Source organism: Phocoena phocoena, chromosome 17, assembly GCF_963924675.1.
Source record: "Phocoena phocoena chromosome 17, mPhoPho1.1, whole genome shotgun sequence".
Classification (NCBI taxonomy): Eukaryota; Metazoa; Chordata; class Mammalia; order Artiodactyla; family Phocoenidae; genus Phocoena; species Phocoena phocoena.
The window spans coordinates 19,305,493-19,331,270 of NC_089235.1; the positions used below are offsets into that span (position 1 = coordinate 19,305,493).

General features: G+C 34.7%; 1 protein-coding gene across 2 annotated transcripts in view; it reads left to right on the plus strand.

Moving 5' to 3' along the window:
* The window catches only part of CRISPLD1 (cysteine rich secretory protein LCCL domain containing 1), a 43,951-nt gene that overhangs the window by 15,532 nt on the left and 2,641 nt on the right, over positions 1-25,778 (plus strand). The window contains exons 3-14 of one of the 2 annotated variants that reach the window (XM_065895031.1): positions 10,093-10,211; positions 10,559-10,691; positions 11,725-11,840; positions 12,619-12,719; positions 14,397-14,537; positions 14,707-14,767; positions 14,877-14,943; positions 15,141-15,271; positions 17,061-17,104; positions 17,198-17,270; positions 20,500-20,575; positions 24,538-24,668. In XM_065895031.1, the coding sequence (XP_065751103.1) occupies positions 10,093-10,211; positions 10,559-10,691; positions 11,725-11,840; positions 12,619-12,719; positions 14,397-14,537; positions 14,707-14,767; positions 14,877-14,943; positions 15,141-15,271; positions 17,061-17,104; positions 17,198-17,270; positions 20,500-20,575; positions 24,538-24,668 (1,193 nt within the window). Of the gene's footprint in view, positions 1-10,092; positions 10,212-10,558; positions 10,692-11,724; positions 11,841-12,618; positions 12,720-14,396; positions 14,538-14,706; positions 14,768-14,876; positions 14,944-15,140; positions 15,272-17,060; positions 17,105-17,197; positions 17,271-20,499; positions 20,576-24,537; positions 24,669-25,778 lie in introns of those variants that run through there. The other variant, XM_065895032.1, reaches the window with a different exon arrangement.

The following is a 25,778-nucleotide window of genomic DNA, read 5'->3' on the forward strand; positions in this document are numbered from 1 at the left end:
TTTTTAATCATTCAAAATTTGGGGTTTAAATTTCTTCCTTAGTCTCGTGAATATTAACAATGTGCCATAAAAAGATTATGTGAATCACAGCAAATGAAGCAGATTCTTAGAGGAATAGAGGAATAAGAGAACATTTATTAAGATATATTAGGTATCGGGTAATATGTTAGACAGCTTACTAATACACATTCTGTGAGATGTTTTTATTCTCAGATATTATTTCTCATTAGGAAAACAAATGCCACAATAACAAGGATTTAACAGGAAAAAATTAATGAAGGCTCTGTATGCAGAGTTGTGGGCAGAGCTTAGGCGAGCCACAAGGATGGGGGACACCCAGGCATGAATCGTGGTACCACAGCCTGGCGAGGACCAGAGCCTGGTAGTAGGGCTGTATGAAAGGACACAGGCGCCATCACTGTGAGGCAGAGTACTCAGGGGATGAGTGGGGTTGAAGAGGGGGTAATACATACTTAAATTCACCTCTCACCCTCTTACTTCCTGTCCATGTCTTCTACTGGCCAAATTCAACTAGAACCCAGGAGCCAAGAGAGCATGAAGTAACTCAGGATGTAGAGTTGAGCGTTTTGGAACATAGAGTATGGCAGCAAGTGGGTGAGAGTGACTATGTGGGAAAAAATGAAGAATATTTAACACAATATTCTTTCTCAAATTTTCAAATAAAGACTTTGGTAAACTGTATTTTTTTTACATCATCTTCTTAGTCATTGTTTAGTTGTTGAAGAAAAATGTATAGGCAAGTTCCTAAGGGACACCTAAACATCTGATTGACCATGCTATGGTTACTAAACCAGCTTTGAGTTTCCTAGCAGCCAAGGAAAACAGGAGACCATATGGTTTACATAGCTCTCAATGACTGTTTGGAAGCATAATAATTTATCGTTCTTGAAGCAGGAATTAGTGAAAACTTAACACAGAATTCCCAATATAGGAACAATGAGCAACTTACTATAGCAGTTTCATTAAAAGTATGTAAACATATGCATTTAAATGTTTCTTATATTAGCCTTTGGTTTAAGTTGAAGTAATGGTGTTAAATTTTAGGTTTCGGTTTCTATTTGTCCATAAACTTTATCTTTTACTGATTTTTTCAAAAAGAAGTTTTCATTTGTTAACCCATCTGTTTTTTCTTTTTGAAAATTAAAAAGACATCCCCAAGTACAATAAATAAAAGCAATTAATATTTTATTTACTTGCAAAACTTGTTACTTTCAGTTTGCTATTTAAATATATGAACTGATGCATGCAGAGTGATTTATTATGAAAGTTTATCTTTCCTAGCATGCATATTTTAAGCTTGAGTTTTAGATTAATCATATATCTATCTAAATTTATGAGCTATAAATAAACTAAAACATAGGTCCTCATTTTTATAAATTGGCTCAATGTTTGTAGATGAAGACTTAAATAACATAGGTGGTACTGTACTTTCTCAAGTCTCCTTTGAGGTCTCCTTAAACATTCAAAATATAGTCTTGAAGATTAACTGCTTCTCTCCTAAATGACAACAAAAATAATGAAAGCATTATAGTGTTGAATTTATCACAAAGTCAATACAAAGATAGATATATATGACCTTTACAAGAATAATCCAAGTTCAGCTTTTCAAGAATTACCTTTTGTTTAGCCTAGGTACATCATGAACACCCTTTCACCCGAGTTTATATCACACATGTATGTTTGACGCAGGGAATTTAGGTTCCTGTATCTCTGATCCAAGTTATTGCCCAGGACAGGCCAGCTGAGGCTAGAGATAATCGATGAGTACATATTGGCAACATATTATATGCCAAGTATATTAGGTGACATTAAGAAAACACAGATAAAGTATGGGACAGTTTTTGATTTAAAATTCTAGTTTGAGAATTAAGACCGAAAGTAGTAGAAACAGATCTAGGAGAACATACAGTAATTGGTAAATTATATGTTTAAGAAGGTTCAGAGAAGGGTGAGGTAAATGGAGTATATATTGTGGTTGGAATGACTTCCAAGAGGAGAGTGATTGTGAACAGGACTTTGGTGAAAGGATAAAGTTTAAGTAACTAAGGAGGGGGGGGAAAGAAAGAACAGTCCTGTAGGGGAAAATTTCTGATGGATTCAATGGCCGAGAAATATGAACAGACAGGTACTAGAACCTTGCTTCTTGAAGTATTCAGTGTATGGTTCTGGCACCAGTGTTAGAAATGTCATAACTTTTTGATTTCTCTCCTGACCTACCAAGTCAAAATCAGATCTCCTGATGATTTACCAGCACTTTAACGTTCCAGAGAGCCAGCAGTAGAGGACCCATGTTGAGGAGTGGGTTATAAGTGAGGTAGGTAAGTTATCGCCAGACTTGAGAGAGCCTTGGCAGGGAGATGAGAGATGAATCAGCAGATATTCTGTAGAAATGTAAGGATTTTGTTGAATTAATGTCTAGGCTGCCTCACAAAGACAATCCGCCCTACACCATGCATTCGGTCTATCTGTATAATATTGAAACAATGGGTTTAATTAAAATGATCTTGTCAGTTTATCCACACATTAAATTTTCATTCCAAAAATTATTTTAATTTTAGTAAAAGGAAGTGGCAATTCCCTAAATTATCTTTTTAAAGACTTTTAAGGCTTTGTTTTGAAGTAGATTTTAAGTAAAACTCTGCCGCATCTGCCTCACATCTCTGTAATTTACAGGAGACCCTAATATGTGCATTGCCCTGAGGTAACGCTGCTACTTTCTCAGTACCTGGCAAAGCCTCTATGTCCTGAAACACAGGTGTTCCCTTTGAAATCTGAGCCTCGTGCATTTTCCCTGTAACTACAGTCTTTTCAAAGCAGGTGAAGCACAGAAGTTAAACACCTGAGGTAATATCTGAGTTGTAAGGAATGTACTACTACTGTTTTCCGTAGTGCTTTTTATACCAGATGACTTTGTCACAGAAACCTCATACACTCTTTCAGCGTAGATTGAATGATTGATTAATTGATTTCATTGACGTCTATTTCTTTGTTATAGTTCTGATAATTCCACCATCGGGGAGAAAAGAAGGTGGCTAAGATTTTATAATGAGGCATTATTTTTGGAATTTGAAGTTTTGTGAACCGTCAAATGTGTTACTTCCATAGAAAAACAAATTCTTTCCTGGAGATCAAGTTATTGCTATTGAGAGGATAACACTGACAGCTTATTCCATAAGATTTTGGGATTGCACTTTCTGGTTTAAGTAGGAAAACAACAGTGGTTTGGGAGGGATTTATGTTGTGACATATGATGGATATTTACAAACCTGTTTTTCCAGAAGATATGACGGGACAAGAATTATCTTTTTTTTTTTTTTTTTTTTTGCGGTACGCGGGCCTCTAGCTGTTGTGGCCTCTCCCGTTGCGGAGCACAGGCTCCGGACGCGCAGGCTCAGCGGCCATGGCTCACGGGCCCAGCCGCTCCGCGGCATGTGGGACCTTCCCGGACCAGGGTACGAACCCATGTCCCCTGCATCGGCAGGCGGACTCTAAGAATTATCTTTTAAAGGTTGTGTTTAGAAAGAGATAGCTCTATATGTCTTTGATTTTCTTCAACTGCTTCTATATTCATGAGCTGGTTGAAAAATCCTGGTGTTCCTTTTAGCTGTGTAGAAAAATTACGTGTGGAAGTCTGTGCCTTATTTCAAAGATTTTACCATTTGGTTTTCAGGACTAAGCTGAAGAGAGACCCATTTTGAACATTTTACTGAGAATGTCTTCTTGTCGTATTCAATTATGTTGAAGTTTTACTGGGAAGTTTTATGGAAGGTTTTCAGTTGTATTTCTCTGTTTTGGACAATATTAAAACTTTCTCCAGTAGAGGTGATTCGGAAACAGTTCTCCTCTAGACTCATAATTAGAAGATTTGAAACCTTCTTGGCTTTGCAGTCTTGAAAATCACAAATCAACTTTTTCTTCTTAGCTAAGAAATAGCCTCTATTGTCATCAGAAATATTATTTTATGTTTGAAAGTTTTCATGGGACTCTACAAGCAATATGGGGCACTCTAGAAGAGACTATAAGTACAAAATAATAGAATTTTAAAGCTAAAAGGAATTGAAGAGACTTACTCCAGCTTACTAATATCAGAGACAAGGAAACAGAAGCCAAACTTGACATAATCAAAGAGATAAATTTGAAAGTACACAATTTAAATGGGAAAGAAGACTCTTCCAGGGTGTATCATGTATTTTAATTAACCTTAGTTTGAATAATTGGAACAAGTGCAAGCTTAGTTTTATCTGTCTATATAAAAAAAGGAAAGAAACACTTATTATTAATGACCTTGCTTGCGTATGTCTAGAAGACATGGCCCTAAGGAAAGAGTATTTTCAATACTCAAAGGTATTTTCAATATATGGAAAGCTGGAATGGTATCATTACTTCTGACAGCCAGTGACTGCTCGGAACTGAGGTAGGTTTAGAGACATGAGGGTGGTTTTCTGTATGCATATGTATATGTCTAAAAAGACAAATCTTTGTGGGATTCATTTTCAGATTTTATTGCAAATGCTTATATAGTTTTTAAAAAATAATTTCATTGTTATTTATCGTTTTTAGTAGGAAGGTAAGACCAGAGCTTTCAGCCTAGATCTGGATTTCCAGTGTAACTGCATTTTCAACACCGCTGTGCTTTGATGTTATTACTTTGCCAGAGAGCAATGCATATTTTAAAAGTCCATATTAAATTGCAAATTGTGTCATGGACTGGTGTTAATTGCCATTTAATTAAGATACCTAATAGTAAGATAGTCAAAGACCTTTTTTTTTTTTTGCATTTATCTTGGAAATCCAGTAAAGCTGTACCAATTCTGCAAAAAGTTATAACGAATTAAAACATTATTTCTAGAGAATGGTAGAAAATCTTGCAATCCTATTTCTCCCTGCTTAGAATGACACTGAACAGTTATTAAATTATGTGAGAGTTTCCAGGCAGGAGATTATTTCTCTGTGCATTTAAAGGTATCAGATCATGCTGGTCAATTTCCTGTTAAAATTTCTTTGTTTACTCATATATTTTTTCATTGCTGAACTTAACTATATAAAATAAACTACTTCACAGCTTCAGTGTCACCTAGCGTATTTCCTTTGGTAGGCTATCATGATACCTTCCCCAAGAAGTGCTTATCAATACCTTTGTGGATAAAGGGATTTCCATTATCTCCATCCCTACCTCTGATCTTTGAGGATTTATGTATGAAGAGTCTAATTACACAAATTTGCATCAAGCAGATAATATCACAAAACTTTACTTCATATGCTTTAATGCAATCTAAAATAATAATAATTAATTAAAAAGTTCAGATTAATGTTTGACATATTTGAAAAAGAGTCTACTGTTCACTTTAGTTTTGTATACTAATATTTTTGAAGCCTCAGTTTTAAGAAAATGGTCTTCAGACAAATTCATAGTGACTAATTAACATTGGCTTTCAACTCTTGTTTAATGTACTACAATAATAATTTTGACGCTATAAAGAGTCAGTGATTTCCAGGACATGAATTTTAGAATTATGTAAATCTGGAAAGAGCTATACATTTACAATAATCAAAGAATATATTTGAAAATACTTAATCCTTTGTAAGAGAGAAGCTATTCTCAATATCAAAGAGAAAGAAAGAGTCATATTACTAATGACTGTTTTTGCCTAATGTATAGGGATACAACTTCTGGTAAGCTAGCAATATTAACCCTATTAAAAACTACAATCCTGAGTGATTTGCAACTGCCATTGTTATTATAATAGGATAACAAGTATTCTGATAGAAATATGAATTGTTTATGCCCACCATATTTCACAAACGATAGCAGTCAATGGAATTTTCTGTACACGTCTAGCTGCATAATTTTTGATTTTTACAAACAGTATTTTAGTGCTGAAATGACTATATGTTTCTAGGTTTACTTTTGAAAGTCCTTTTTCAAGGTTTAAGGTTTCTTATGTACACACACACAGGAAACGATAGGGCCACTATGGTGAACTGGTTGAAAAATGTCACTGGAGACAAAGTATGTTAATAGTATTCTAAATGTTTCTTTTAGTAATAAAACTTCAGTTGAAGACTTTACTATGTTCTTGGAAGGAACAGCTTACTTATGTAGATGGAAAATAGAGTGGTTTTTATTTCTGCACACCTCAAGTACCCATTCTATAAAGAAATGGTAATTTTAAGTGTGGCTTGGCTTTAAATTAGTCCTGGGTGAATAGTTCAGAGAGAAAAAATGAAGCCGGTTCGGCCATCTTGACTTAATTTGCAATCTAGAATTTAAATAGAAATGTATAGAGAGTAACCTGCATTTAAATGGGATGGGTATGAATTATTGCCAGTCTTAAAACATTATGTTGTAGCATAAAAATATACATTCCATGCTGTTGTCATGTTAAATGAACATGACAAATCGTTTAAACAAATCGTTTAAAAAGAATGTCCTTGATTTGTATTATTGAACTTGCCCTAAACACCAATGCTTGATTAGATTTTTTCAAGTAATTACTTTTAAAATTGTCACTAACTAATATTTATTAAATATTGATAGCAAATTTTAGTTGCATGCCCTCTGCCTCAGTTCTTATATTAAAATAATGTATGTCCCTATTTTAATATTATAATAGTTAATTTTATATGCTCCACCCCCCATTTTTAATGGATTAAATAGAAGACAAGTTATGCTATAAAACAACTTATCCATAATATATACTCAACAACTGATAACTCAGAGGGACCTGAGTTATCGTCTATCTCAACTGACACATTTTACAAATAAGAAAACATAGCTTAAAGCATTTTAATGATATGTCTTAGATTTTTTTTTCCAGTTTCTGCACGACAGATATATAAACAAACTTTGGAAATACAGCATATTTGTGAATTTGGAAATGGTTGTATATCTTCTCTAAAAACGATCCATCTTCAATTTCGTATGAAAAACTGACACCTAAAGTTGTAGAATTGTGTGTAAAACAAGACTAAATTGACCTTGAATAAGGGTCTTAAGGACTCCCTTGGTGGAGTTTCTTGCTCTGGGTCTCTCACTTGTTTGCAGTGACCTGGACGTGCAAACTCACAGATCTCTTGACTGGGCTAGGAAAACTCAGACAGTGGGAACTCCTCTTGCATCTCTGTCTGTCTCTGTGTGGTCTCTCCATCTTATTTTTTTCAGCTACCTATTTAGGGTAGCTGAACTCCTAATTTGTGGACTCAGGTCTTTTAAGATGTGTGTCTTTAAAAGAGAAAGAATCAGATAGAGTCTGTATTTCCTAACCTAGCTTGGGAAGTCTCACAGCGCCATTCTGTTTGTTGCAAGGGAATCACTATCTAGCTTAAATTGAAGTGAAGGGGAGGGAATTCAACTCCACCCTTTGTGGGAAGAGTGTTTTAAAACCATCCCAGTTGTTTCAAGGCTTTTTTTTTTTTTTTTCCATCTAGGAACGTTTACGTTCTGGTTCCCGGCTGCTCTTTGACTATGAGATTGCTGTGTTGCTAGATTAGAAACCTGTGGATAAGTATAGTTTCACTATGCTTAGGACTAAAGTATTATATGAGAACCTGATTTCCAAGATTGAAAACAAAAATTTGATTGTCTCTTAAGGACAACTTACTTTCCAGGGAACTCTACTTTGGAACATGTTTGCTTTTGAGAGATGACCATCTCTCCAACCTTCTGAAAACAAAAGGAAATCAGCATCTTACTCATTTTCTGGGACTTCAGCCAAATTCTTTGTTTCTTACCTAATTTGTCTGGGGATATAATGACAGCAAGTTGAATTATGCCTTTGCGTATTACATAATATGTAATTATAAAAATTAGGTCTAACTTAAATAATGAATTTAATTAATAGTATGCTTGTATTTGGCGAATAAAGTGCTTGCCTGATAAATACTTACTGATGTCTGTATCACAAAATCAGTCATCTTGAACATTTGATATTAATTCAAAGTGAAATTCAAGTTTTTATGAAAACCGGATACTTCTGCTGCTGTTAATTTTTTAGTGGCATGTAAATACACTTTTTTGTGTGTGTGTTTTTGCTAGATAATAAAGATGCACTATAACGAAAATATACTTACCCTAATTTTGTATACATTTTACTTTTTGGCTTTGAAAGCATGATTTTATGTATTTCAGATCCACAAGTGAATGAGGAGGAATGTTTAATATAAAAAGATTATATGAAGAGTGAAGAAACGTCCCTTCCCCACACATACTTTTTTTTTGGTGCTTCTTTCTAGTGTCTTGTCCATTTGGCCTATAGTCTTGATTAGGTTTCTTCCATCCTTTAAAAATCAAAGAAAGTAAAATTCTCTCTAGAGCCTGGCATCAAATCTTTTTTGGCTTCTGCCCATCTTTCTTCTTCCTCTCTAAAGTATTAACAAAGTAACTCCCGCTTGCCTTCTCCACTTTCTCTTTCCAGTCACTTATTAGCCTTCTGTGCTGTGATTTTCTTCCTAGGACAGATCTGAAATTGCTCTTAACAATGCATTAGCACCTAGCAGACCTCATCTTCCTTGACTTCTCTGTAACATTTGACCTTAATTGCCCACTCTCTTCTCCTGGAATCTCTTGTCCTGTCACTTTTATAATTTAATTCTCTTTCAGTTTTCCCTTAACCTTTCTGATTCCATTTTCCCTAGTTCATCTTACTAACTCATTGTTTTTTTCTCCCCTTCAATTTTGATAACCCCAGAATTTTCTTTTCATTTCTTTTCTCATTCTGTATCATCTTCCTGAAGAAATTCATCTCTGAGTGAATAACTTCAAAATCCGTATCTTCAGAGTGTATTTCTTTCCCCAGAACCCCAGTCATCTAATTCCACTTTCTACTTGACATATATACTGCATGTATCACAGACACCTCACACATCATCCTTGAAATATGCATTGAAGTGAATAGACATACACTTCTATTACAACAATCTATTTCTCTTTCTGTTTTTCTTTCTCACAGTTTGGTAACCTCATCAGTCTTCACCCTTTTTTTTTTTCCCCCTCACCACCTTCCTTCAGTCATCCATCAACTTCTACGAATTTAAATTCCTAAACATTATTTCAGACTGTCTGCTTTTCTCCAGTCTCACTGCTATCACCTTAGGTTGTGTCCTCATTTTCTAGTTCCAGGACTATTTTTCTACCCTCTTAACATGCCCAGAATCCTGTAATTGTGCCAATATTGAGTCCAGTTCTATCCAGCTCTTTGTTTTTACCACCACACTCACTATACTGCCTGATTTTCAAATTAACAAATTGAATATTAAACCCAGGATGTATGAAATTATTTCAGTAATATAATTTTAAATATCACTTTATAAATTATTTTTAAGATATGAATTAATATTATTGAATTTTGTACACAAAAATGCATTTATATTTTATAGGATACAGATTCATTAACCATTCATGTATTGAGCAAATGTTTATTAATCACCTTGCCATATGGCAGACACAGATAATAGGCCGAAGGTACCAGCGTGAGTTAAATAACTGCCCCCAAGCAACTCACAGTCCCATGAAAGAGACATATAGACGAATACTAACACTGCTGTGTAATAGCTGCTAAACAAAGGAGCATAACAAAGCTTTAAGAGCCCAAAGTAGGGAATAGCTTACTTCTAAGAGAACTGAAAATGTGTCAAGAATGTATTACATAAAGCTGTATTGTGAAGTAAGAGTTAGAGGCTGTTTGACAAATAATTGGGAGAAGGAAGTCTTAGGCAGAGGAAACGATGCCAGCAAAAGCAAGGAATAACATGTTTTATGACAGGGAACAGTATACAGAGATTTGTTGGATGCGGTTAGAGGAATCACTTAAGCGTATTTGTGTCCACTTAGGTAATTCTAATCACTTGTAGAGCAGATTGGAGGGATGAGAGGTGGATGAAAGGAGATTAATTAGGAGGCTAGTGCAAAAATCTATATGAGAGATGGAGAGAACCCAGACTAAGATGCTGACTTTGCTAAGAAGAAGGGAGAAAACATAAGAACCGAGTAACACTATATTCTAAAGAAATATCCAAACTGTATATATACATTATCTGTTCGTGTCTGTATTTTGTTTTTGTTTTGAATTGTAGACATGGGATGTAGAACTGGAAAGATCTGCAGAATCCTGGGCTGAAACTTGTTTGTGGGAACATGGACCTGCAAGCATGCTTCCATCAATTGGACAGAATTTGGGAGCACATTGGGGAAGGTAGCTTAAAATACAACTTCTTGTTTCTGAAAACATAAGAGCTTGAAATGAAATACTTACTAATTCATCATTGTAAGTTTTCAAAGGCTTAGTGCCTAAAAGGAAAACAAGCAGTCACACCAAGACAAATAAAAAATAAATATCCTGCCAGAATGATCAGTAGTATTTTAAACTTATTTTTGTTTCAAGTAATTGATATATTAGTAATGTAAAGTGCAAAAGTATTTAATATTAATAAGTTACCCAAAACTGCCTCTCTACCCAACTTCATCAATCTTTTTGGCAATATTTGGTTTTATATTTTCTCCAGCCTTACTTGATTTTTGTGGTTATTTTCTTTCAAATAGATATAGACCCCCAACATTTCATGTACAAGCATGGTATGATGAAGTCAAAGACTTTAGCTACCCATATGAACATGAGTGCAACCCGTATTGTCCATTCAGATGTTCTGGTCCTGTATGTACTCATTATACACAGGTATGTTTTGGGTATATTACACTTTATTCGTTTAATTTGAGTTCGTGTAAACTAACAAAGTTTTTGTGTGTGTGTGTGTGTGGGAGAACTTAGGATACTGAACATTTGCCTTCCTTATGTCGTTTATATGGTTATTAAAAATATATTAATATTGATTTATGTAGAACAAGCTTATAAATTTTTGTAAACAAGAATAATTATCGAAAAAAGTACAGACATTTCCTTAAAAATATTATTTCAATGATTTTACATATAAAATACTTTAATATGACCCCAGTAAATGCAAAAGGGAAGAAATTTACCATCTTCAAATTCAGATGTCAATTTTTTTATTTTCAAAAAATAAAAATATGGTTTTATTTACCACGGCATTCAATATTCACATGTGTGCAGCATTTATCATGTTTTTAAATTTTCAGTGTTTGGATTGGGTACTGGACATGTTCTAAAACTTCTAAATCAAACAACAAATGGCAGATTTGACTAGATAAAGCTCACTACAGATCTGAGTTTCTAGAATTTCTATGACTGATTATTAGTGACTATAAAGCAAATGGTTCTGTATGCCTTTGCATGGGACAAGATTAAGATCAGTATTGGACTCCCTGATAGCCAGTGGCACAGTGAAAATGTCACATTGTATAAGAAATTTGAACACCTAAACTTTTGCTCCAGTACTTTCTGCTTTAAGATGAGAAATTCTGTTCATTTGGTAGGTAAGTTTCTTCACAGGAAAATTAATACGGCATCTAGGATTGTGAGGATGTAACATTTGAATTATTTAGTAATAACTAAGATGTTTATGTCTTATATCTGGATAGAGTTATATACCTGTGTATCTCTTTTTTTTTTTAAGTTAAATTAAGTATTTCCCCAAGTGTCAGGAAAAATATTGTTTCTGACATTGCCTCATTTCCTTTTGAATAGTAACTGTGGGTTCTCCAGTTCACTTTTATGCATTTTCTCTCAGATATGTTGCTGTCTTACTTCATCTCAGCCTACTTTTTCTAAGCCTTTCTTTTCTCTAATGTAGGTGGTGTGGGCAACAAGTAGCAGAATAGGCTGTGCCATTAATTTGTGCCATAACATGAACATCTGGGGGCAGATATGGCCCAAAGCTGTCTACTTGGTGTGCAATTATTCCCCAAAGTAAGTAAACAAAACACTACTTTCATATGTAAGTATTTCTTAACAACATAAAAATAACTTTATATTCTTGATTTTTTCCCTTATTTTCAGTGTGTATTATTGAGTAAACTGCATTGTTTTAACTGAGTTTATGTCATATGGCAACAATTATGGTTGCCTGATGTGTAAAATTGGTGCTTAAAAGGAATATGAAAATTGAAAATATAATCTTTGTAAAGATAGGAGTCATATTTTAGGGCTTCAGTTTTATTTATTGCACTACTATATTGTGTAAATGTTTAATAATTTTGGTTTATTAGAGATGAGAAACTATAGACTGAGAAATGTATTTTCACCTATGTAAAGACCCTTCAAATAATTACATTGAAAATATTGTACAACTGAACTTAGGGTCAAATCTACGTCTAAAATCTGTTTTTATTAAAACAAATGGGATATAGATGAATATTCCATAGCAGAGGCTAGTGTTTTGCAGAAGTTTGGTTTTTCAGTTTTTAGCAATATACATAACGCATTATTTAGAATATTTTCAAAAGAACGAGGTAGCAGTGTATGTTTAAACTTAGTAACAATGAGACATCACTTCCCATCTGTCAGAATGGCTATCATTGAAAAGAACACAAATAACAAGTGTTAGTGACGATGTAGAGAAAAGGGAACCCTTGTCCACTGTTGGTGGGAATGTAAATTAGTGCAGCCACTGTAGAAAAACGGTGTGGAGGTTTCTCAAAAAACTAAAAATAGACCACCTTTTAATGGAGTGGATTATCTTTTGAAGGGGAAACTGGTGGGGCCACGCCCCCTACAAACATGGCCGGCCCTGTTCTGCTTGCCCACCTAGTTTTGGAGGAGGCTGTAGAGAAAATCTGTGCTACAAAGGTATGTGATACTGTGTTGTAATATTCAGTTTGATTTATATTTTCATCCAACTTCTGCATTAATTTGTGTTTGAAAGCCCAAAGCACATTTAATTATTACATGAAAAGTTTCTAGAACTCTATTTCAAATATTTAGAAGTCATTTAAAATATTTTTTTAAAATTTATAATATTAATAAGTCTATTATACCAACATGTATTTAAAGGAAAGTTTCATGATTATTCCAGATAACCACTTAATTCTACTTTGAAATTATCCCAGAGTGACAAGTATATTTTCATTCTTAAAAGCCATCTTGATATAGTGTTGACTAGAATTATTTCCATAAATGTCATGATTTCTGAAGAATTTAGCAGTTTAACACTATTTTAAGCACTTTAAGAGTTTTTGCCTAAATACCTATCCATGAATCTTACTGAACCATGCCCAATGAATTATACTAATTCTCTGCTTCTTACTGCAGAGTATACAATTTGTCATGCCAAAATAACCACAACAACAAAAATATATATATATAATAGTATTATAAAACTGTTGTAAAAAATACTGTCTCAAATGTACTGGATGTCCTCAAAAATAAATATAAATATGATGTCCTTTTTGTAACACATGAAGATAAAACTTACCTGACAAAGCTTTGTGAAAGTCATGCTTTTTATTGGGCATCCAAGTGAACATTTTTACACTCTTGTACTACTTTGTTCTTAATGATGACTAAATGAAGAATAATGTAGACCAGGTGTATTTGAAAATATGTGTAAATGCAGCCACTTTTCAGTACTTATAGAGAGATATCTTTTTTCCTTAATGATTGAGTGCTCACTAGCTATAATAAGTAGACAAGAAGTAAGGATATAGTTCACTGTGTAATATGAGCCATTTTTAATTCCTGAAAGCTTTTTTCATTATGCCTGAGTCTGTTTTCCATCCCCCAAACCTCCAACCTGCTTGCTCCATTGTCAATGACCACAGTGTCTTACTAAAGCTGACTTTCCTCTGAATTCATACTTCCTTTTTCTAGATTCTGAATTCTTAGACATACATGCAAATAACCACATTTCCAAAATGTGCCCCTGTCAAGCCCTTAATACAAGCCAACTTGGAAAAAATATTAAATTCAAAGTTTGCATATTTTCCATTGTTAAGTTTAAATTTCTGCACATTGAATTTCCTTCTGCAGTAGAAACCTTTCCATGGAAACTGATATTGTGGTAAATAGCAAGGGCATGTCAATCCTTCTTAGGCTGAATTTCCTTTCAGGAGAATTTTAAATGTGATCCTTTGGAAAATTTTAAGTGTTATCCTCCTGAAAATATGATTTCATTTGAGAAAACAAATTCAAATTCACTAAGCCCGACTTCATTAGATCACTGTGTAGACCTCATGATGTCATCATGAAAGGTAATCACTGATACCACTTTAAAATATAAGCAAAGTTTAGAAATGATTCCATTTAATGTTAGCATAAATGAGTCAAGGGCTCAAAGGTTTATGCGTCTGTTTTATTTATTCCAATGCAGTATGTAAGATCACCACCTTAAGCCAAAACTTGTGCCAATATACAGTACTGATTTTTCTAGTAGCTTTCAGTGTTAAACAGGCATATAAAGGTGTATCATGGGTAATTTGTGCACATTTAAGATGGATTCGTATTTCCTAAATCCATTCTCTCTAACAGAAGGATCAGATAGCTATTACCCTCCTCAAGAAGAAGAAACAAATGAAATTGAACGGCAGCAATCACAAGTCCATGACACCCACATCCGGACAATAGCAGATGATAGTAACAGAAACGAAGTCATAAGCACACAGCAAATGTGTAAGATCTCCGCATTATTTACATTTTAAAGTTTACATTGCTGGCATATTCAACTATATTTTATTAATCTGAACATTTTTAGAATGGCAAAAACTTGGCATTAGACTGTATGGGATGAATTAGAGCAGCTGTTGCATCATCTAAATTATTATTATTCTCTAAATTTTAGCTCAAATTGTTTCTTGCGAAGTAAGATTAAGAGACCAGTGCAAAGGCACAACCTGCAATAGGTAATATTTATTATTACTCTCAAAATTAACTGGCAAGATATAAAAAATATTTTCATTTTATATGGACATTCAGAGAAGCTAAATTTTGTTCCCCATTTCTTTTATTTAGATATGAATGCCCTGCTGGCTGTTTGGATAGTAAAGCTAAAGTTATTGGCAGTGTACATTATGAAATGGTAGGTATTATAAATGTCATTATTTGAGGATAGGATCCTTTCATATAATATTTTGGTTTTTTAATGGGAAAAATAACAATTTATATATGTATAGCTATTTTGCTCAGAATTGTTTAAAGTCATACATAGTAACAAGTTGTATCCTATGTAGAATTCTTATCATTTTAACATCCTTTTATCCCTTCCTTTTCTCCCAGCAATCCAGCATCTGTAGAGCTGCAATTCATTATGGTATAATAGACAATGATGGTGGTTGGGTGGATATCACTAGACAAGGAAGAAAACATTATTTCATCAAATCCAATAGAAATGGTGTTCAAACAGTTGGGTAAGTACCTAAATAATCTTTTGGACCAGAGATTTTAAGTTGTAACAATAAGTTACATTCATTCAGAGCAAAGCATAGAAGAATTTAGTTTATAAAGAGAGAAGGTAATTTTCAAAGTTCATTTCAACTACACAGTTTCCATGGGCAAAAGTAAGGAAAAGTACCTGAATTCAAAGTTGAACCCTTTTGCTTATAAAGATCATGCTAACACTCTAAATTTTCTAGTTTCATTAAGAATGTACAAATTTAGTTTTTCCCATTGTGAAGCAATACATTTTTCAGCTATGATAAAAAGTGCCTGAGAAGGCTAATTGATTTGCATATTCTTCCTGCCCTGTTTGGGAGAATTATTTATTTCATGCAACAGTAACTTTGTTAATAAGATAGATTACTAGGTAACAGAGCATTTTGCAAAGTCTCTAAATATGTAATACACTATGTCACCTTTCTTTTGTCTGTTAAAATGTAATTTGACCCAGTATAAAAGCATTGATTAACTTTTGAAATGTTTGTCATATTAAATATACTAAATGTATTATTATAAAACAACATATTTTCATATATAATCTATAGAAAGTAGAAAAATCTAGGCTTTTGAAATATCTTTGTAGTTTCTCTTTCTCGTATGTAAAATAATAGACATTATTGAACCTCATAATGGAATGCCTTTTCTTAGGAAATACGATAGTCTCCCTTCCTTTGTAACTGAACAGTTGCATGAAACTCCACAGTATAGAATTCATAATGATAAGAAAGAATTTCTTAAGAATCCTTGTAAATTGGTGGAATGATGCCCTCTGTATACAATTTTATTCAAAGGCCTGATGTGTGGTTTTTAGCCATTAGTGATTAATCTCTTAAGTAAAAGCTTTACAGAAACACTTATTGATTAATTTATTCACTCAGCAGATACTTATCTTAAATAAATAATAAATATTAGTTTTTAGCTTTGGTAAGCCAAACATTGGGTGTTGCATTAAAGAACATTTACTTCCTATTATTTACCTTTTTCTTTTAACTTGTATTTTTAATTGTTTATTATATAAACTCTCTTGAAATGTGTGTGTGTCATATTAAAGTACCATCACAAATAAGCATTACCTTTTGCAATAGATGTTTTTTATGAAAGCCTGGGTATAGATAAACCAATTAAAATACCTATTCTTATATTCTTGCTTTTTAATAAAACATGTAAGGAGGAATTCATTCATTTATTGTAGACATTTTACTAGATACTAGAGGGAACAAAAAAATGAATGATGCATATTCCTTTAAGGTACTTATTATTTAGTAGCCCTTGTATTGACTATTTTGAAAGATTAAATTGTTTGTTTCCGTGGTAACAGGGAATGAGTGTATTGAGAGTTTTAATTTTAATAGGAAAAAATATATAGATACAAATGTGTATTATTTTATGCTATTATGTATAAGTTTTTGAGATTGATAATGAAAAGAGATCTTTCTTTGATATCAAGAATGGTATTTATTTGGCTCATACTTGAACGTAATATGAATTTAGCATAAAACAGATGATTAATTCTTATACTGCTACATGTCTAGATATAGAATTCAAAGTTGAACCCTTTTGCTTATAAAGATCATGCTAACACTCTAAATTTTCTAGTTTCATTAAGAATGTACAAATTTATAGTTTTTCCCATTGTGCAGCAATACATTAAATAAGAACATTTAAGAAAAAATCAAACATTCATAGACTTAAAAAATATAAGAATTTATGTTGATGCATGTAAGATGTTGATGATTGAAATTTTTATGTTTTTATCTTCAGCAAGTATCAGTCTGCTAATTCCTTCACAGTCTCTAAAGTAACAGGTTAGCACTTTTTTCGTCTTATTTTCTTACCACTCTGTTGCACATTATTCTTTCTAAAGGATTTGCTTATTGTTCTGTGTTTGAATTCTTCAGTTCAGGCTGTCACTTGTGAAACAACTGTGGAACAGCTCTGTCCTTTTCATAAGCCTGCTTCACATTGCCCCAGGTACTGTTTTCTAGATTTTCTCCGTTTTTAACCTGTAAACAGGGGGCCTTTTACCCTGGATAACTGCTTTTGCCTGAGATTCTGGTGTCTCTAGGACTCAGAAGATGTATCATCTTGAACTGCTAGCAGCAGGGAGCAATGGACACCACAAACTGCATGCACTCTAGGCACTCCTAGTGTAGTTTCTCCAAAAAATATGTGTGTGTGTGTTGTTGTTTTTTTTTGTCTCCACAAAAATCTTTATTTTAGCATTTAAAAGAAAGAATCACATGTTCATTCCCCTACAGCTTTATGAGGCTTGGCCACCCAGTAAGTTACAAGTTACGCACGTCAGGCACTTGTCTGGTCATTGCATGACTCTTTAATGGATCACATCAGGGCCAAGCAGCCCCCTTCCCTATGATTAGATGTAAAGGCAGGTACTGTTAAAATGTGTCAGCATTTTTATTCAAAGCATAACGGAAGTTGTAGACGAAGGAATGTTTACTAGATCACTATCTACATTCTCACAAATATATAACAAGGTGTTAAAACCAGAGACTAGAACTTAGGCAAGCAAAATGCTCCTGCAGTCTTTCTTTGACCTGAACTTACCTACGAAGAAATGAACTCAGTTTGAATCTATTGATCTTGGCCTTCCACAGACCAAGTGCTAAATATGGTTGAGGTAGAGCGTGCACAGCATGATCCTAAGGGCAGAACAGCTGGTTTTATCGCCATAGGGTGGGCAATGAATGCGCAGCAGTTCTCAAATGCAAAAATAAATTTTTATAGTCAATGGGGACACCCTTCCTCCTACAGAAGACATTTTTTATAAAAATCAACCTTTAATTCAAAGTTATAAAAACTCATTCATTTATTACTTATATTTAAGTGGTTCTGGTTTAGATGCTAAAGTGTACTGTGTTATACAAATTTTAGGAACATGAAATTTAAATAAGAAATGTAGCCATTTCTTAAAAACTGTATTGAGGAAGATCGGCTTCAATTGGTAAAGGTAGTTGCAATGAAGTTTTTTTTTTTTTGGCGGTACGCGGGCCTCTCACTGTTGTGGCCTCTCCCGTTGCGGAGCACAGGCTCCGGACGCGCAGGCTCAGCGGCCATGGCTCACGGGCCCAGCCGCTCTGCGGCATGTGGGATCTTCCCGGACCGGGGCACGAACCCGTGTCCCCTGCATCGGCAGGCGGACTCTCAACCACTGCGCCACCAGGGAAGCCCTGTTTTTTTTTTTTAAGAATACTTTTAGGAAACTAATTGATACTTTTATCAAACAATGATTTTCATATAGTCATTTTGTTGAGACTCTGATTTACTATGTAGAATGAATTATGTTTTTTCCAGTCTTAGCTTTGATTTCCGTTTAGTGTGTGTACTTGTGTGTGTGTATGTGAATCCAGAAGAGCCAATCAATTTAAATAAGTGCCACTTGGCAGTTTCTTAAACTCTGGGAGTAAATTTTTAAAAATATCATGTGACTGACTGAACACTGATAATTGGACCCTATGTTTAAATAAAAGAACTTTTGGAAACTTTGAAAAAAGGAGCTAAAGTATCAGGAAGGGAGTAGGATATCTGGAGAAAGAACATTCCATTCAGAGGGAAAGATAAACTCAAAGGCCCTGAGGATGAGATTATTCTGTATGTTTGAAGAATAACTATTAGGCCAGTGTGACAGGAGCTGGGTGAGAAAGTGAAAGAGGGGTAGGATATAATGTCAGAGAGGAAATGGGAAGACAGAATACTCAGGGCTTATTGGCTATTATAAGGATCCTGTCACTTGTTCTGAATTAGATGGAAAGCCACTAGAATATTTGGAGCAGAAGAATGATATGATTAGACTTGTATTCTTCAGTGTAAGTGTGTGGCAAAATAGATTGGAGGGGACAAAATCGGAAGCAGGGAGACCATAGTGGAGCCTATTGCAGTGAGCTAGATATTGGAAGATAGAGCCCAGAGTTACAGTGATTGAGGTGCTTAAGGATGCTCTGATTTTATTTCAGTGTACAACGAATAGAAATTGGGTTGAATATAAGGTTGAGGTAAGGAAGGGAGTTAAGGATAGAATAAAGGTTTTTTTTGGCCTGAGCACCTGAATAACAGAGTTGACATTTATTGTCGGAAGCCTACAGAAAGAAGATATTTGCGGACTGGATGAGAAGATTAGGAATTTGGTTTCAAATATGCTAAATTTGAGATATTTATTAGGTCTACGTGGAGATATTCAGTAAGCAATAGGACATACAAATTTAGAATTAAGAGAAGAGGTCCCAACTAGAGATACAAATTTGGAAATCAATAGTTTATAGATGATAATCAAAGCCATGAAATTGGATGAGATACCAAAGATGTGAACATAGAGAAAAGAAACTATGAGATGTCTGTGGCAGACAATGATTCAGTTTTTCCAAGTTATATGTTTACTAAATTCTGCAGTCATATTGGGTACCAAATTCCCAGATACTGAGAGAGAGATACTTCCTGATGTTTCTTTCTGCTTTGGATCCCCAAATTAGAAAGCTTCCTGGCTAAGCTTTTTTTTTTTTTTTAAAGAAAAAGCAAGAGAAAAGAAACACATCTGTGCCAAAAGCTGGAAGTAGGTAAAGTAAGCAGAAGCAATTGTGCTTACTGCCGGGATTGTACAACTGACCTATTTCAGAAGGAAAACATGTGTAGATATACATATATATATATGCTACTCAATCATAAAAATGAATGCAATTTTGCCATTTGCAACAACATGGATGGACTTGGAGGGCATTATGCTAAGTGAAATAAGATAGAGTAACACAAATACTTTATGGTATCGCTTATATATGAAATCTAAAAAAAAAAATACAACAAACTAGTGAATATAACAAGAAAGAAACAGGCTCACAGGTACAGAGAACAAACTGGTGGTTACCAGTGGGGAGGTACAGTGTAGGGGTAGAGGATTAAGAGGTACAAACTATTAGGTATAAAATAAGCTGCAAGGATAGATTGTAAAACACAGAATATAGCCAATATTTTATACTAACTATAAATGGAGTATAACCTTTTAAAAACTGAATCACCATATTGTATACCTGTAACATATAATATTGTACATCAGCTATACTTCAATAAAAAATAATGAGTGAGATTTAGAATGCTGAGTTTACTTTTGTGTATGCATGTCTATGATCTTACTAATAAGAAAGACTGAAATAACCAGCTACTTAATATTTGTAAGTATATATTTATTTTTTAGAGTATATTGTCCTCGGAACTGTATGCAGGCAAATCCACATTATGCTCGTGTAATTGGAACTCGAATTTATTCTGATGTAAGTACCCTAATTTATGCAGCTCTCAGTATCTATCTATATGCATGCACACGTGTTTAAATGTATATATGTACATTTATATACAGAAAAAGGAACAGATTCTGTGTTGATATACATATTCTCGGAAAGGTCAATCATCAGTCACACTAAAAACTAAATATCTATATGCAAATATGCATGCATAATCATTTATCTTAACTAAATTTTTCTTCATATCCTATCTATATCTCTTATATCAGATACTAAATGAAATAGCTTGGATGCATCCTTGGGAAGGAAAAAGCATTTTACTTTTCTTTAACCTTCCTTTTGGTTCTTCAGTACTTGAAGTATAGACTGGATAATTAAGAGTTTGTCAAATGTATGAACAATATCTCCACTGCCAAATGGGCATTTAGCAAGTAGCATAGAATCAAAACCAGGTAATCATTAAAATACATACAAAAGGAAACCAGTTGAGGGTGTATTGTTATGGATGCCAGGACTGGGGTTGGACGAGGAAGATTAGCTGTGATGGCTTCAGGGCCGATAAGTGCTTTCTGATCCAGGTTTCAAGTGTGGGTTGGTAAAGAGGATTAGCGCACATTTTAGGTGGGGTGAATGGCACTTACAAAGACATGGAGATGAGGTGAGAGCAAGTGAGCTGAAAGTGGGCATGACTTGTAGGTTTGCTTGTATCTGAGCTGGTGAGATTTGAAGCTAAAAGGGGCTGCAGCCAACTTAGTGTGAGGGATGGAGGGAGGGATCCAGCTCTTGAAACATGTAATTGGAGAGTCTAAATACATGCTGATAAGTTTAGATTTTATGTGGCAGACATTTGGAAACCACTACCAATATCTAATCCAAAGAGTTCCAAAAGAAATATATTCTTGATGTACTTATTCAGTAGAATACTATGGAAATACAATTGTGAAGAGTCCCGAAATGTGAGTATTACCACCACTTGGTGAATTCATTTCGGGTTCAGGTTTTTTTGTTTTTCAGTTCAGCTTTACCGTTAAAATTATTCTCCGAATCTAAGTCTCTCTCCCAGCTCCAGGTTTGCAGTATTCTTATCTGCAATTTCAATGTCCTGTTGGTATCTTAATTTGGTAGTCCTCACAATTTGTGCTTATCTTCTTGTCTCTGAAAACATGCTTTTTCTAATTTTTCTGTGAACATCATGGTCATTCTTTACCTTCTGAGTTATTGCCACTTGCTCTGTGAAGTGTATTGCTGGTTCTCCTAACCCAAGTATGGTGTTGCTTTTCTTTTTTTTTTTATATATATATTTATTTACTTTTTAAAGTTTTTGGCTGTGTTGGGTCTTTGTTGCTGTGCGCGGGCTTTCTCTTGTTGTGGCGAGCGGGGGCTACTCTTTGTTGCGGTGCGCGGGCTTCTCACTGTCGTGGCTCCTCTTGTTGCGGAGCGCGGGCTGTAGGCACGCGGGCTTCAGTGGTTGTGGCACGTGGGGTCAGTAATTGTGGCTCACGGGCTCTAGAGCTCAGGCTCAGTAGTTGTGGCGCGCGGGCTTAGTTGCTCCGTGGCATGTGGGATCTTCCCGGACCAGGGCTCAAACCCGCGTCCCCTGCATTGGCAGGTGGATTCTTATACCACTGGACCACCAGGGAAGCCCGGTGTTGCTTTTCTTTAACCCTATTACTTTGTTTTTTCCTTTTATTTAGCCCTTAACTGATTCTGTTAGGCATTATGATTGTTTCCCCACCTCTTTTATTAATTTTTAAGTTTCTTGAAGGCAGCAGCTGGGCAAATTATGCATTATTTTTTCATCAACAATTTTACATGTGCCAAGCTGTGAACAAGACAGGCCTAGTTCCTGCTTTAACAGAACTTAGAGTACGCAGTGATATCAGACATTTGGCAAACACCTTGAAACATAAATATTTGTTTTTAAAAAATTAATAAATATATATGAATGAGGAAATCTAGAATCATCAGAGATTTCCAAAGAAATCATTCTTCCCAGGTTGTCCCCTTAAGTAAAAAAACCTTTAATTTTACTCATGTCTGGTGAAAATCTTTCAAAATACCCTATACACTTCTGTACCTATAAGCCATCTCTTTGCTAGAGTTCAGGTTTTTATTTGAACTTATATCCTGAGATCATTTTATCTTTCTATCTCAGTGAAATGGGGTAAGAAATTTTGTATTACTATGCAGAACAAGTTGGAAATGTATATTTTTTATGTGCTAAGTACAGAATCAGAGATTCAGCCATTAATTAAGCAATCTTCCCATCCCTTACAAAATACATTATCCATTTAAATACAAGATATGGAAAAATGAGAAACAATCTATCAATCTCCCTCTCTCCCCCACCTTTCTCTCTTTCTCTCTTTCCATTTATAGAGTTACAACTTGTACATTCTATTGCTTTGAGCGTTTATTTCTCATTGATGACAGATGAAATTAATTTCTGCATTCATTAAAAATGTTCCACTGTTTTCACAGATATAGTTTTTTCTTTTCGTGGTATATTAGTTCTTATAATGTGTGCGTAGGAAAAGAAAATCTCTTCTGACCTTTGAACTCAAATCGTAATGCCTGCTGACTGCATAGTTATGGGCAAAACAATAGTTTCAAACCATATTAAGTGCTTGGATTTAGTGAATGTTATATCTAAGCACTTTTATTGCCTTGGGAAAAGTGCTGATGATAACCTTTTAACAGAACAGGATAAATACTGAAAAGTGTACAGTTATTTTTAATTCCATCTGTTATGAACCATATCGGACACAAATATTAATTCAGTGAGGGACTTTAAATGGTGAATAAAATGTGTCCTCAGAGTAAGGATATGGGGTTTTGGATGTGTGGTATTTTGTGATATAGCAAAAACATGAAAAGTATTAGACAGCTTGGCATTCGGTCTCTCTGATCTAATAAATACTGACTGATGCCACAGAGTTCAGAGCACAGTAATAAAGCAAGGTCACGTAAGATGCACATGCTTATGTGAACTTAGAAAAGCACATTAGGTCACTCACGTGTGCACAGAGATAAGAAAAGAATACACCAGTGGGTTCAGAAAAGACCCATCGGGATATGGGGTAGATTGCTTTATACTGAAACAGTTCAAGCGTTTCATTTTGTAGGATTTTGTCAGGCTATGCTCAGCTATTGACAAATTTTGGTAGAACATTTGGATGAAAGCAATTGTCAAAATCTACAGAAGACTTTAATTGGCCACAAGAAAAGCGTTGACTTCTAGAACTCAGTCGTGTTAAAAAAATGGAAAGCGTTTGTTGGACCTGAAACAATTTTCTCCTTTATAGAAATTCCATTCAATTCAGATTATATAACTGGTACAATGCAAAAATAGAACTTCCTTAGTACCTCATGTCAGATCATTCAAACCAGAGTGATGTACATTGCAAATCTAGGTAGAAGCGATGGTTATTCTTCATCGGCTTATTCTTTTGGGCAAGTTTTCTCTACATAGGTTATATTATCTAATAGGAAAAACCTCCTCATTTAATGTATGCCTGTATTTTGGAAAAGGGACTGTAGAGATGTACAGAACTGTTTGAGTTGCTCAAAGTCAAAACTGAATATAAATGAGGTCCAGATAATCCCCCCTGTGAATGTTTGGTCAGAGTGACCTGAGTAGGAACTAGCAAAGCCTGAAATTTAAGAGTGATAAGTAGGCCCTTGAAGAGATAAAAGGAGCTAATTTGCATTTTATTGCTTGGACAGTAGTAAAAGCTTGCTGTTTGGACAGATTAGCTGGTGAAAGATCTTATCCTTGCAGCCACCCTTAAGATCTACCTTCAGGTGCGACTTGCTTCCGTCTAACTTTGTCTTTTAAAACATTCCTTTATGCACAAAACATCATCCTGTAACTGCTCACTGGGTATCCACACAGAGACAGATGTCAGCGACCTTGTGTCCAATAGGAGAGTAGGCTGGACAAGTTCAGCAGACGTTTTCTAATGATGGTGGTTTTTTCCTTTCTTCTTCAGCTGTCCAGTATCTGCAGAGCAGCTGTACATGCTGGCGTGGTTCAAAATCACGGGGGTTATGTTGACGTGATGCCTGTGGACAAAAGAAAGACTTACACTGCTTCTTTTCAAAATGGAATCTTCTCAGAAAGGTAAATAAATTGATATATATGTTTATAAACATATATGTATTTAGATATATCATCTTTCCCATTATGCTGGCTTTACAACCAACTCTCCTTAGCATGGCTTTGAGGTTTCGTGACTGAGCCAGGGTGCTTCCTTTGCACGCTGTGTAATAGTAGATCTTCCGGGGATGGGAGAAGCTGCAGTACCAGAGATGCCTGTCTCCTGCAGGCTTATAAAAATCAACATGAAAATCGGATTATGAGTCAGAACCACTCTTTTGTTAATTGATCTTATAATAAGGAAATTTCTTCCATCCTCTTTTGGATTTTCTAGGTTAGTTTTTACATGTAACTCTTTCTAGGTGAGCGAGGCACTGAATATTTCTCTACTCCAGTTATCTGACAAAGTATTTGACCAAAACAATGAGTCTGATTTTCCCCGGAACCAAATTCTCTTTTTGATTGGAAGTTCGATGCCTAGTATGATGTAAATGAACTCTTTCAGGTCATCTGGTATTTGGCTCATTAGTATTATATATTTCAGTGGTTTGAGAAAATTCATGTGACTTACTTTATTGAGTAATAATAAAAGTTAAGAGAAAAAAACCCTGTAGTGATTTTTTTTAAATCATTCGTACTTGGGGAAGTAATATTAAGTCCCATGTATTTTGTATAGATACAGCTAAATCCCTAACTTTTAAACATTTACTAGGTTCTTCAAAATTGCCAGTGGAGGGTTTGCACATATGGTAAAGTTTCTGTAAAGGACACAAAAGGATGTGCCATGCAGGATACCTAGATTGCCTTCCACATAAGCATCTGGGTGTCATCCTCATAAAATGACAGCTTTGTATTTAGCATCTATTTTCAGATGAGACTGTATCAGGAGGCCATTGTTAAGGAGGTGGCTTCTCCACAACCTGACTTAGCTGGCTCATATCAATGCCCTAGAGTACTAACTTACCGTTTCTTAAGTCTGAAAAAATTTAAATTGTATTGCCATCATACTTAGTCATATTTTTAACATCTAAAAAAAATTTAGTGAGGAAATTTAATGGTCAAACCTGTAAGATCCTAAGAATTTCTTCACTGAAATGTAAACAAACACACAGAGCTCACTCCCCACACCCTTCC